The 14,212-nt window shown below is 37.1% G+C and overlaps 1 protein-coding gene across 5 annotated transcripts in view; it reads right to left on the reverse strand.

Moving 5' to 3' along the window:
* NELL1 (neural EGFL like 1) overlaps positions 1-14,212 on the reverse strand; it is a 932,871-nt gene that overhangs the window by 666,541 nt on the left and 252,118 nt on the right. For all 5 annotated transcript variants that reach the window (XM_055282142.2, XM_055282141.2, XM_055282138.2 and 2 more), the window contains 4 exons: positions 10,461-10,533; positions 9,384-9,466; positions 1,276-1,410; positions 239-341 (listed from right to left, as the gene is read on the reverse strand). In XM_055282142.2, the coding sequence (XP_055138117.1) occupies positions 239-341; positions 1,276-1,410; positions 9,384-9,466; positions 10,461-10,533 (394 nt within the window). The remainder of the gene's footprint in view (positions 1-238; positions 342-1,275; positions 1,411-9,383; positions 9,467-10,460; positions 10,534-14,212) is intronic.

Genomic DNA, 14,212 nt, shown 5'->3' on the forward strand with positions numbered 1-14,212 from the left:
GAAAGAAGAATAGTAATTACAGTTGATGTGAGGAGTTAAAAAAAAAAAAATAGCCCACGTTGTGTCTGCCACATTGCAAGTGATTAAAATATTGTGGCTCTTCTTACCGTATATTTAATGTTACATCAACTGCCAATGTTTCATTTCATCAATGTCAATCAGTTGAGTCCAGAAAAACAGGGAAAATAAATAAATCTCAAAACACAGACAGCCAGTCTGACCCTCAGTCAGTACTTACGTCGGCAGACCTTACAGCACTGGCCAGCAATGTGCACTGGGAGGGAGTCTGGGGAGCAACTGAGAGGGGGACAGGACATCCTTCGGCATTCCACAGCACCACTCTGAGGAAGGAAGGACAGGGAACATAATCTCAGAAGTATCCTTTGATAGCTCCTGTTGTGGAGATCATTCAAATCTCCTGCCAGAAACCTCATCAGGGAAACAGAAACAGTATTAGAATTCCCAGTCCACTCCAGGACCACAAATAAAGTGTTTTCTCCAGCCCGAATGACCCGTACCACCTCAATTACTTTTCTGAAATACATCACTGGTTTCATCCTACCTGCCCACGTGTGCTAACCAGATTATGCAGAAAAACAAAAAGTCTATTTTTATAAGAACATAAATAACACATTTGCAGACCCTGTCAATCATTTCTGAGGCTCTAACAATCTGTTTTGTATTTTCCTAGACAAACAATGGCATTTTCAGATATTTATCAAGTAATTTCAACTGGATAGGGTTTACATACTAATTTTTGGAGGGGGACGTTATAATTCACTGAAACAGATGAAAGGATATACAACTAATGGATATCCTGACAGTGACAGTGAGTCAGGGAGGAAATGCCTTGCAATTATTTGAAACAGGTGATGGATACACTTTGTAAAAGACAATAAAAACATGTAGAGAATAATTAAACTCCCCTTTTTAAGTTATTCTGGTTGTTAATAAGGATAACCATTAGGTTGTTTGAAAATCAAAGGAGTCCCTTCTTTCCACTATATCCCAACCTTCGAACTCCAAACATTGCACAGTAAATCAAATTAGAGTGTGTTGGCAAGGGAAAGCAGATTTTAATTTCCAAGTATTCATATAAGACATGACACTTTTCCAACATTGCTTCACAATTGCTCGTATGGCTAGTGGGTGCTAGGTAAAAACCTAACAATTCTTAGAGTTAACATTATTTATTAAAGAACCAGGTTACACTCTAATTATCAAACCTGTCCCCTTAAAACTGTTTTTACTGTATTTATTTACGAAAAGGCTTACTTTGCAAGTGCAGTTCCTGCAATGGTCACCATCTACCCAAGAGTCTTGGTCTCGATAGAGCAGTCCACTCACTTGACAGGTCTTCTCACAATGACAGTTTTCCAATTGACTAAGTCTTGTCTCTGCATAATTTAGCTGCAAACAAGAGTTACTGAATGTAATTTCTGTAATTCAATTGCATCATCCTAACAAAGCTAATAGCAACAAGAAAAAAAAATCCTTCTGAGAAGAGAAAAAAATGCTCAGAGCAGTTCATTGATTCTTAGCATTATCTGTTTTTTGTCTTTTAAAATTTTTTTACACAAAGTGGAATCACTCTAAATTGAAGACATATTGGCTATCATGGTCTAATGAATACCAAACGAGACATTAAACTGTATCTCAGGAACCTCATGGGTGTTCATAAATGTGTGTGCTTTCCATTCAAGCCCACACAAAAACATTCATAATGAATGTGTTCTCAAGGACTCATTATGATGTTTACAGGCGATCTAATTAGGAACTCGGAGGCACTTACATTTATCTCCCACTATCCTCTCTATGTTCTTCACACACTAACTAGAATGTAGTGGTTTACAAACTAGGAAGTGACTGCCTTCTGTCTGATGAAAAATTCTGGAGAGCTGGGGCCAGAGAAAAAGAAAAGTCATAAGCGGATCCCCCAAACAGAATGCCCCAGGAATTCATTTTTGTGCTTAGAAGAAGGTCAGGAAAAGTAACTAAACCCCCAGGTAAGATCAGAATTTTGTAAAATAACCTTTTTTATTTTTCTAGGCCACCCAGTCATTGCCAATAATCACAGAGTCTTAGACTGTCCTGCTGGAAAGGGATTATAAAGCTTGAATATCCTCACAAGAAACCTCAAGTGATTATCTAGCCTTTGCTCATCTCCAGTGGAGAAACATGTGTTATCTTCCAAGGAAAGCCACTTTTCTCAGTTAGCTCTCAATGTTTGAAACATTTTTCATGGTTTTGGCTGTGAAATCTTTTTTTTTTTTCCTGCCATACCTAGGTTTTCATTGTAATCCATCCTGAGCAAACCTAATCTTCATGCATTTGAGGTTATCCTGCCGTCTTGACCACACTTGGCACCACCGGGTTCCCTTAACAGCTTCTCATGATATGATTCCAAGCCTCTCTTCTGATCAATTTTCATACAGCCTACTCCAGTTTACCTTCAAAAATACGGTGCAAAAAAACCTTAAATACAGCACTTTGATATGATCTGTCTACTGTCACATCCACATGAAAGAGTAACTCAACCTAGTACTGATATTACTCTCCCTTTCCTTTCCCTTACATAGAGACCACCATGATTGAAAAACAAGTATCATTTCCTAGAAAACTATCTGAGTTTCTCTTTTCCTTCTCAATCTTGTTTATCCTTTCATGTCTTTTCCCCATACAGGAGATCAATTCAACCTTTGATCTAACTAAGATTATTTTGAGCCACTATTTTAGATATAATAGATAAACCTAGGGAATGACTTCCACCATCTTTCTACATTAACTATGGTTCCATTTCATACACATTCCTCTGACTTACTCATACCAGAACTGCTCTCTGGAAATGGAATCCACATGTAATTCTAACCTTTGTTTTTGTCATTTATTTCATCCTCTTCCTCCAAGCTTTTGGAATTTCTCAAGAAAACTTACCCCTTGTCTGCCTTTTGTGGGTGGTAGCAAAGGGTAGAAAAAACAACAAATAGGATCTTAGACCAACCACCATGCACCATGAGCAGCCCCTAAAGAACTAAGAGTTGACGCTGCCTGAAATATTAGTTTCCGATCACTCCTTCTAATATGCATGATCTTCTAAAAATCTATGTTTCATTTAAAACTCCAGCCTAGGTCAGGTGCAGTGACTCACACCTATAATCCCAGCACTTTGGGAGGCCAAGACGAGCAGATGACCCAAGTTTAGGAGTTCGAGACGAGCCCAGCCAACATGGCGAAACCCTGTCTCTACTACAAATGCAAAAAAAAAAAAAAAAAAAAAAAGCCGGGTGTGGTGGCAGGCACCACCAGCTACTCTGGAGGCTGAGACATGAGAATCTCTTGAATCTGGGAGGCAGAGGTTGCAGCAGGCCAAGATCATGCCAGGGCACTCCAGCCTGGGCAACAGAGCGATACTCCATCTCAGTAAATAAATAAATTAATACAACAAAACTCCAGCCTAATCATAGAGTTTATAGAATCTATGATAATTAAGTTATTTGGCAATGCTTTAGGAAACAGATAAAATACACTTCTGAGTTTGGTGATACTCTTGGACACTGAGGGATGATGGCATATGGTTTGGCCACTTGCAGATACCAAAATCTGAAAATGTTCAAGTCCTTTATATAAAATAGTATAGTTTGCATATAACATATGCACATCCTCCTATATACTTTAAGTCATCTCCAGATAACTTATAATAACTAATACAATGTCTAAACATCAATTCATTCACATAGATTCAATGCAGTATTCGGTACATGGAAAATTCAAGTTTTACTCTGTAACTTTTTGGAATTTTTCTCTGAATATTGTTGGTCCATGGTTGGTTGAATCTACAGATGTGGAACCTCAATAAAAAGAAAGTAACAACTTATCACTTATCTTTACTACATTTCTATAGCCCCAGTAGTTCCTACACAAGGCAGTAACAGATATACGACCTTGGATTGAACAACAGAGTTGAACCAGATCTGCATTCCTCCTAAAAGGGTCTCAGGATTGTGTACCTTTGTGAGAGGACCCATACCTGCCTTACTCTGAAAATCTGGAACAATTCTGGTGTCTATATCACTCCAAGAAGGGAACTTCTTAAAGACTAAATGGCCCGAAAGGCAACTCTATATCTATCTGAGCTTTCTTAAAATCCAGGAGCTTGCCTAAGGGTAATAGTGGCAATTTCTAGCACTGTCCCACAAAGCTGAGCTACGCTCACCTATAAAACTCAATTCCAAAGAAAATGTCAGTTTTAATATAATGAATGCTATTCTCAAGGCTGATTTTGTTTCCCTTCTGAATGTGGTTTTTATTTTTAATATTTGTAGCCTTTTCTGACAACATTGAAAAGTCCTATTATCTGTAATAATAAGAGCATATCAAATAGACCCAAAGGCAAAGGGATGTTAAGGCAAAAAGCTAATTTTTCAAAGATACTTCATGTAACCTCTTGCCTTCCCTTTTACTCCTGCTAAATCCTAAAACAGCAATAAAGGAGACAAACAACTGTGAATCAAAAAAGGAATTACATTTTCTGTCATTGGTATTAGCAGGCTGAATTTATACACATTCTTTTTCGAAAGCTATTTCTATACTACCTGCCACTTTCTCTAAGATTGTCTGCAGATTCAAAAGATATGGTATCACATCTACATTTCTATTCTGTCTTCCTTTTGTTTATGCATTTATCTAAGCAACCATGGACCAAATCATTTATTCTGAACTCTACACAATGAAAGATAGACAACAGAGGCCTTTTTTATCGTCGGAGGTCAATGAACAGATCTAAGTACATTAGTTGTGTGGTGGATTGCTTCTTTTCTTCGAAATACCAATTATTTGGCATTTGCTATATGAAAGGAAAAAAGAAGCTTCTATTGTTAAATATTCAAGCTTAATTGAAAAATCATTATTGAATTCCTCAAAACAACGAAAGTCTCAAAATTAAAGATGTCACAAGCTTAAATGCCACTCCAAGTGTTGCTAGATTTGCATGCATAGATTTGTCAAATATTTAAACAGAAGTAATCAAGAAAGTCCCAGTCTTTCGTATCTCCTCTTTCTGAGCTTGAAGTCAGAATGGGATTACAGTGCAGTTGGGATCTGATAGCAGGACAGAGCCTGACCCTATCACAATGTTCTCAGCAGGTAGGTAGTTCCCACAATGTCAAAACCACCTGAGAGAACATTCAGAGTAAGCCAGGGGAGTGGCTGATGCTCGTAGATCACTAAGGGAAATGTAGGAGGACAAAAAAGGGTTATTACTTGAGGTAGCAGCCCCATCTCTTCTCTGCCTTACAAAAAGTATAGTGTTGCCAAAATGCCAGAATTCTTCAAGAGAGCTCTTATCTACCCTGACCTCTGTCACCTGAATGTGAGTGCAGGCTGCTCCCATGATCTGTCCTGTATCAAGCAAGGGCACAGTCACTTGCCAGCATGCTTAACCCTAAAAGAAGAAAAGGAACAATGAGCTCTCCCACACAGACCTCTGGGCTGATCTGGTATCTACATCTGTTTGGTTCTGACTTTGACTACCAATTCCTCTCCAGCTTATACACGGAGCTTCCTCTCTGGAAGGGCTCCAGGGTTTCCACCTTGACCCAAGAGGAAGGACTTCCTGCTGTTTTCCAGGACTCCTAGACTAGGGTCATGACAGCAATGCACAGGCTCTACCAGACTTTGTGATTTCAAGTCACTGGGGGAATATGTGCATTTTCTTAAGGACCATTTTCTCTAAGGAACCATCATCCCACCATGGTTGTCTATATTTTCTAGGTTTAAGAGTATAAACAGCAGCAGCCACCACCTATTGAATGACATTTGTGTGCCATGCAACAAACCTCATTTACCTGGGCTCACGGAATCTGTACAAGAGCAGGAATAATTGTCACCATTTTACATATGGGGGAACAGATGCTGAAACAAGTCGAATAACTTGTTCAAAGCTACAAATATCCAAGGAAATTATAAAATAGAGACTCAGAATCATATCAGCCTGACTTTAAAGCCCATTCTCTATCTCCACTATGGCCTATATGACTGTCTACTCATCTTAATCAGAACTGCTGGACAACTCAAATCAAAACTCCAAAAATTACCTCCAGCCCTGTTAACTAAATTCTGCCACAATCGGCCTATTTAATTAAAAACAAAGACTGGGCCCAGATAAATTTAGTGTCATAGAATTCTTTTTGCATCTGGGAACCATATTCAACTTCAAGTTTGCCTGACATCTCCAGACTCCATCTCCTTCCATCTGCCAAAAGAGCGAGTTACATTTCCGCCTCCACCAAGATAGCAGACTACATACCCTGAAGGACTTCACCAACTGAGCCAACTAAACTGCTGTATTCAATATATAAATAAAAACTTTTGAAAATTGTCACAGAGCTAATACAAAAGGAAGAAAGAAAGTCACAGAGGCCAAAACAAAGTGACTGCAGGGGTCCCAGGAAATAAGTGAGCACCAAAGACAACAACATCCTGAAGATTTCTGATGAAATGCAGAGCCCTTGAGCTTCCACCCTGATGGTTGCACAGGGTATAGGGGGGACAGAGTTGAGGAAAAGTATCTTCCCAAGTTGGGTACCTTAAAGCAAACCCCTATATAAAGATTTGGCCTAACATGCAATACCCTCAGTGTTAGAGTGAACAAAAAGAAGGAGGCTTGCTCAAGGCACAGAAGGAAAACTTTCATGTTCAGACCTTGGCATCAGCTAGAAGGAAAAAAAAATCTTCCTTGAAAATCCTTAAAGAATCCTTTCCTGAGACTTCACCTGACCTATCCTAGGTGTAGCAGTCTGATTCTGAGCAATCTGGATTGAAAATACTTAAGTAAATAATGTCAAATAATTTTCACTATTTCCAAGGAAAACAAGCAGCTCATAGCCAAAAGTGTGCATTAAGAGACATTGTTCTTAAAAATATAATAAAATAACACAATAAAAAAGAGACCTTGCTCTTGCCATAACCTTCTTCTTTGAAAAGTTACTACAAGCTCTATGTTCACACATTTCATTCCAAACAGGTATGATCTGAAAACTTCAGTTCAGCTCAATAAAATGATCAAACATTCGTTTCTCTTTTCCTTTCTTTTTATTTGCTCTTTCTTGGTAATATCTCCATCTTCCTGCCAGTGGATGGTGAGGGTTAGAAAGAGTAATATTACTCCCTATTTATATCTTTTATCTCTCTTCTTAACCCTCTCTTGTCAAACCATAAAGTTTCTCACCATGATTCAACTGTCGGGATCTAACTACCTGAGTTTAGGTCCCAGCTCTGCCATCTACTCTCTTAGGAAAAGTTATCAGACCTTCCTGAACCTCAGTCATCTCATCTGTAAAGCAGACTAATAAAGTAAGCTCAAAGGATTGTGGTAAAGATTAAGGTGACAGTGGATATAAAAGCTTAAGCATTTTAACTAATACATAGTAAATGCTTGTATTACTGGCTTTTCCATTTCTTTTAGATCAACGGTTGACAAACTAAGGCCAGTGGACCAAATCTGGCCCTCTACTTACTTTTGTATGTCCTATAAGCTAAGAATGGTTCTTATAGTTTTCAACAGTTATAATTTAAATTATTATACTTAAATGAACTAAGTCTACACATAATATCCTTGATTTTGCCTCGTGGCTTGCAAGGCCCAAAATTTACTAGCTGGTCCTTTACAGAAAAAGTTTGCCAACGCTTATTCTAGATGATCATAGATTTCAAATTACGCAGCAAAGATGGAAGTACTCAGTTTTCAAATTGTAATTCTATATACGGTTTGGAAGGAACAGACTTAAAACTCTGCCAAAGTGCCAAAGGGAGGTTTAGAAGGTGGATTAAACCATTTGCTGCTTGCAATTGCCCACAATTAAATACCTGCCTCACAAATGTCATTTTACATAATAATGTTTTGAGAATAGAGCTCAGTGTGGCTCCTAGATGATGTGTGGCTAAAAAGAGAAAAATGACATTCTCTGCAATGGGAAACAATGAGAAAGCAAACGACGTCCTCGAAGCTGGAGAATGAAGAACCACAATCACCTGAGACAGAGTGGCATGTTTCTTGTTCCAAAAATTTGGTAGCATGCTAAAATATAATTAACAGTATTGAGATCAAGCTGCTCCAGACAATATGAAATAAAAGCCTCTCTGTAACACAAGCTGGGAAGGTAAATAATCACCCGCGTTTCACATTCCCACTATACTCTGAAATGAAAAGCTAATGCTTCAGATCTGAGCCTCAGTCTCAATCATTTTCTTACAAAAGTTTTCCATCTCTCCTTTCCGGACAAAAAGGGGCTTGGCTTAGCCAAAAACCCAGTTTGAAATAGAAACATTGTCTTCAGCAGCACAATCCATGGGTCCAAACTATAGCCTTATCTCACAAACACTACCTACCCACCAATTTTTTTGCATGTGCCATGGCTGATGGTAGGGAGCAGTCTTAGCTGCAGGTACAATAGGATTAATGTATCATTTTCACTGTTATTAAAATTCTTCCTTTTGCAGAGTATAATGTCTCTTAGGCCCAACCTAATTCTTTCTTCGCCCTAGGCTGGAACTCATGTCCACAACTGATTGGTATCATAACAACAGCATTAGCCACATTTTCTATTTTTTCAGTGTCTTTTTCAACAAGGCTCAGGGCTTTTCATTATGAATATACACTTTATGAATATATATTAAAGCCCTTAGTTGTTTACACATTTGGCTCTGCCACTCAGTATGAACATATCTAGGGTAGAAAGTATGTCTTTTTCACTATTGCCTCTTTGTGCCTAACACAGTGCCCAGCAAACAGCAGGTCCTCAAAAGATGCTTGTTAAGTGGATGATGGAATGGAAAGGAGGAAAAGGTGCAGAATTATAAAACTGAAGGTGTTGAAAGGCAAACTTTGCCTCTTTTGCTGTTTAACTCAGGACCAGCCTTGAAATAAATTATACATTAAAAATGTAATATAACGCCTTCCTTTGAAAGTAATCTGTTCCTAACAATAGCTATTTTGCCCCTTCCGATTACTGGCAATTATTCTTACATCCAAAATGCATTAGCTGATAAGAGCAGTGACTCTGACCATAGATCATCTTACAGTGTTACTACTTTGATAGCCAATAGGCAAATTCCTTTCCCACTCCCACGGAATCTACAGTGATACATATTGCCTCTTGCTTCCAAACATTTTTCAAGTAAACATTATGATACAGCTTAATAGCAGCAAAGACAGAAATGGTTATGTTTACTATTGGTAGTCCTATTCTGAGTAAGAATAAAATATTTTTGTAGTAACATATAGCAGATGCCAAGGCTAAAAATGTTTCCATTATAACATATCACTGCAAATTCCAGATAGAACAGAAAAAGAAATGAAACATCACAAATGAAATTTAGATACCTACTTTTGCAGTCATCTTGGCCAAAAGCTCTTGTAAATCCATTATTCCTTGCACCAGGCTTAAGAAATCACTGCAGGTTGGGCAAGCTCAATAAAGAAAATATAAAATATATATATTTATACTGTGCTAATATAAGAAATAAAATTTTAAAACAGTAGATATGTGACTATGTAGAAGAGTTTTGGGGGGTTTTGTGGTTAATATTGCTTTGAAATTTGAGTGAAATCACAGAGGATTTCAAGTCTGGATCTTTTCCTATTTTAATAAGCAAAAAGAAAGGAACAGGAAAAAGGCACTGTTAACTAAAAGGAAAGGCAACATGACATTTTAAAGTTAAAATTAAACTCTCATTTTTATAGGGAGGTAACTTTAAAAATGTGAAGTATCATAGAAGAAGAAAAAGTAAACTCTCATCCAGGTCAAGAATCTTAAGGAATAGTTTTTAAAAATATATATTAAACATATCTTTCTATATCTACCTATAGAACCTGCTAATGTAACCCTCTTCTTTTCAAATTTTAATTCAATAAATGATATGGGTTGGCTGCATCCCCACTCAAATCTCATCTTGAATTGTAGCTCCTATAATTCCCACATGTGGGAGGGACCCGGGTGGAAATAATTGAATCATGAAGGCAGCTACTCCCATACTATTCTCATGGTAGTGAATAAGTCTCAGGAGATCTGATGGTTTTATAAGGGGTTTCGCCTTTCACTTGGCTCTCATTCTCTTTGCCTGCCACCATGTAAGATGTGACTTTGCTCCTGTTTTGCCTTCCACTATGATTGTGAGGCCTCCCCAGCCATGTGGAACTGTGAGTCAATTAAACCTCTTTCCTTTATAAATTACCCAGTCTCGGGTATGTCTTTATCAGCAGTAAGAAAACAGATTTATACAATAAATGATACATATTTTTTTAAAGACACAGAATTATATAATGTAGAAACTAAGTTCTCTTTCATTATCCCCAGCACCTCAGAAGTCAACACTGTAAACAATTTGGGTCTATCTTTCCAGATGTGTTTCTCTGATATGATCAAGTTATATAATACATCACAATGCTTTAAGTGGCTACTTACTGCGATTTAGATTTGGACACTGTGTTATATATCCATTCGGCATAAAGATGATCTTCCCATCTTGGATGATCCCCTTGATAATAGAAGAGACAGGTGGCAATCAAGATTACAGTCACCAGCTCAAATGGCCCCTATGCAATCACATACTCTTGGCAGGTCAGATTATTTTTCAACAAAATTGATTCATTCAAAGGGTGAGCTGGCCTTAGTATATACTGAATTATTCTAAAGCATCCTACTTCAGGAATCTTGAATTGTACATTTATGTGGAGAAAGCTACAATTAGTTACCACTAGTCAATGCCAATTATAGATTATAACAGCAAAGATACATCAGTAAAAAGCATTCATTCAATAAAAATTCTCCTTAATGCCCTAATCATCCTGGAATATTAAATATTGCTGATTTACAGGATTTTTTTAAAGTGGGAAGAAATATAATAGAAACATATTAGGCTAAAATTTTTCTACTGATTCATTTAGCCATGGAAATAAAATTAGACACTGGGAAAATTCCATAACAATACTTGCTCCTCAACTAATTGAGTAACATGAGTCTTTGTTGATGAGTCTTAAGAGTAAAAGGTGGTCTTTTAATTCTGTAATTCAGTCTGGAAGAATAGCTCAAATTTAAGAAAGTCATCAGGGCTGTCATCTCTCAATGAAAATATTGACTTGGCTTTTGAATTTTTCAAGTTGAATTTCAAAATTCTGTTGTTAGGGTTTTTTTCTGATTTGATGGCAGAGATATTACAGAACAGATGGAAGATGTAGAAGCTGGTTCAGAATACTGAGCTTATTCTATAAATAAAATATAGGCTTAAGAGAGTGCTGCAAGTCTTTCAGAGGGAGTAACATTTAACATATATGTGCTCATCTTCTAAATAGCAGAAGGCAATTAGCAAATGCTGTTTTTGGCTTATTATTTCAAGAAAAAATATTAATTAGAAATATTAATAGAAATAACAGGATCACAGCACCTCTTCCACAGAATTATATGTTTATTAACCTCTTCCTCTTCAAGGATGATGCATTGTTTGTGATTATGAGAGAAGAAAGCCTACCCATGGGGAAGAAGTTTCTGCCACTGCTCCTCAGTATTAATTCATAATCTCTTGCAGAGGAGTACCAGGGAGCAATTAATGGAGCACAATCTAAATGAATTAACTTCTCTCTGGGATGAAATTACTCAGTCTTTCAAAACAAATTAACTCCTTTGAGAGGCTATCACACTTTCAAGCATATGTGACAATTTGAGACAAGCATGGATTAGAAGTCAGAGAACCTGGGTTCAAGTTCTGGGTCTGTCTCTAGCTAACTGTGCAGACTTAGGCAATAAGTTAGCCACCTTCTTTGAGCCCCAGTTGCTTCATCTGGAAAAGAAGTGCTAGATGAAAAAAGATCCGCCCAGCACTCACGTTCTAGGTCAATGAAACAGGCCTCCAAACTGAAATTGTCACATTTTAGACATCTATGCTTTCATTACTTTTCACATAATAATAAAAGAATGTGAACAGACAAAACTATTGATTTCCATCTTATGTATTTCCTGGAACATGGAAAAATTCAGCACTAAAACAGAGGCTCCTAGGCAAACCAGGGCAGCTGGTTACCCAAGGTGATGCGAAATTGGTGGAAGTATATGTACAGAAAAGGATCGGATCCATACCTGTTCATCAGAAGACCCTAGATTATTTTTATTTTTATCATCCATGGAAAAGGGTACTCAGAATCCTGGAGCACGTGTCATGGTTTTAAATACCTTTCCAAAACCAAATTGAAAACTCATTTTAAAATAATACCCCATCCCACTAATCCTAAAGCAAGAAAATACAGCACACAGCAGTTTTCCTTTTCCTTTTCAAGTGACTTTACTCATTTTGGTGACATTATGAATTACAAATCGCCTGCCCTCACACCTTTCCTCTGTGTGCGTCTCTCCTTACTTCCCTGTCTTTCCACTTTTAATCGCTGGTACCTGTGTGTGTATGTTACATAGATCATTAGGTGAAGGTCAATGATGTTGACTTGAACAAAAAACAGAAATAAAAGCTGACAGCTTCCCAATGCTCATTAACACAAAAACCCAAAGCACTTGGTATTTTTTATGAGGAAAGGTCATAGAGGTGAGCCCACATGCTGGCATGAAAATTTGTTCTTACTAAATGAATCAAGATGGGAAAGTTAATTTATTTGAATGGTTGTAAGTCAATGCTGGATAAAAAGAAAAGTGGTGATACCCTACAGATACCACTTATAATCTAAGGATGTCTGAGTGCATGTGTGTGTATGCATGTGACTACACACATTTATGTATATCCCAGCACCTTCCCCAGAATAAGAATCAGAAGGTCTGGTATTAAGTTGCTATATGGACAATTTACTGCCAGGACATTTGCTGATAAAAGAAGCATTTGCTAAGCATGTAGTTTTCTTCATAAAACTACAAAAGGGATTTTATAATGTATAAAACTACAAAGGACCTCAATCAGCCTTATTCCTCTCAAAAAAAAAATATATATATATATATCATCTATGAGGATTTCCACAGATGAAAATGTGCCTTTCAGCACTACAACTTCTCCCAAAGGAGATAAGAGATAAAAAGACAAAATTTTTATTATTTCTCCTCATTTAACTCTAAATGTATCTACATTTAACTGAAAAATGCAACTCTATCTAGGCCTGTATTAGCTGACCTCATTTGATCTCCTTTTATCAGACCTACGCTTTATTTCATATTATTCATTTTGGCAATGTGTCTCAAACTTCAAGTTCCTGAAAATCACCTTGAGTATCTGCTTAACATTCAGATTCTTGTGTCAACCCAAAGGATCCTGTTTCAGTAGGATTGGAATGGGCCCAGGAATATTCATTTTTTAAAAAAAACCTCTTCCAGATGATTCTGATGAGTGGTAAAAGGACCTCACTTTGAAAAATTCTGCTCTATTGTCAACCATTTGCTTCTTTTGGAGCAAGAGGGTTTACTCATTAAAAGTTCACAATGGTTAAAATTATTGCATCCAACTCATATATAAATAGAGTAAAATCTCACTGATTTGGAACTGAATAAAACCCAACAGAATTACTAGATTGTATTATAAACACCATGAATGCAAAGATAATAGATTTTCATCTTAGTATCCCCTGAAGTTCCTACTGTAGTAGATTTCACATAGTAAACACAATAAATATTCTAAAGCATCAAATTATTGAAAACTATGAATTATACAATACTGAATCACATAATTTTGAGCACAGTTAGGATCTATGAAGATCACGTAGGGCATTAGTTTTTAATTTAGGGTATATATCAGAATTTTGGAAGAGGTTGAAAGAACAGTCCTGACTATTTTGAAAACTGTCTGAGGTTATTTTGATACTTTCCATAAGAATTACTTCTCTAGGACCAGATCACCAGGTCATATGACCTATGAGAAATTTAAGGCTTTGATATTCTAAGTAGCTTTTCTAAAGGATACCTTAATCCTAGGCTATATACTACAGGGCTACTAACTCTTGAAAACCAAAAATAAAGTTCTAAGGCCCCCAGCCATCTGAATGAACCCCCTTCTCTCCGCCAAGGGCATTCCAGAGTTAACCCGGAAATCTAGTTCAGGCCATGATGGAAAAGGAGTTGAACATGCTTCATTATACCCCTCCAGCATTTACATCAACACAGACCTTAGGTCTAATGATACACATTTATAATATATTCTCCCTGAAGCCTGCTACTTAGAGGCTTCATCTGCA

Source organism: Symphalangus syndactylus, chromosome 6 (genome assembly GCF_028878055.3).
Source record: "Symphalangus syndactylus isolate Jambi chromosome 6, NHGRI_mSymSyn1-v2.1_pri, whole genome shotgun sequence".
In the NCBI taxonomy this organism is placed as follows: domain Eukaryota; kingdom Metazoa; phylum Chordata; class Mammalia; order Primates; family Hylobatidae; genus Symphalangus; species Symphalangus syndactylus.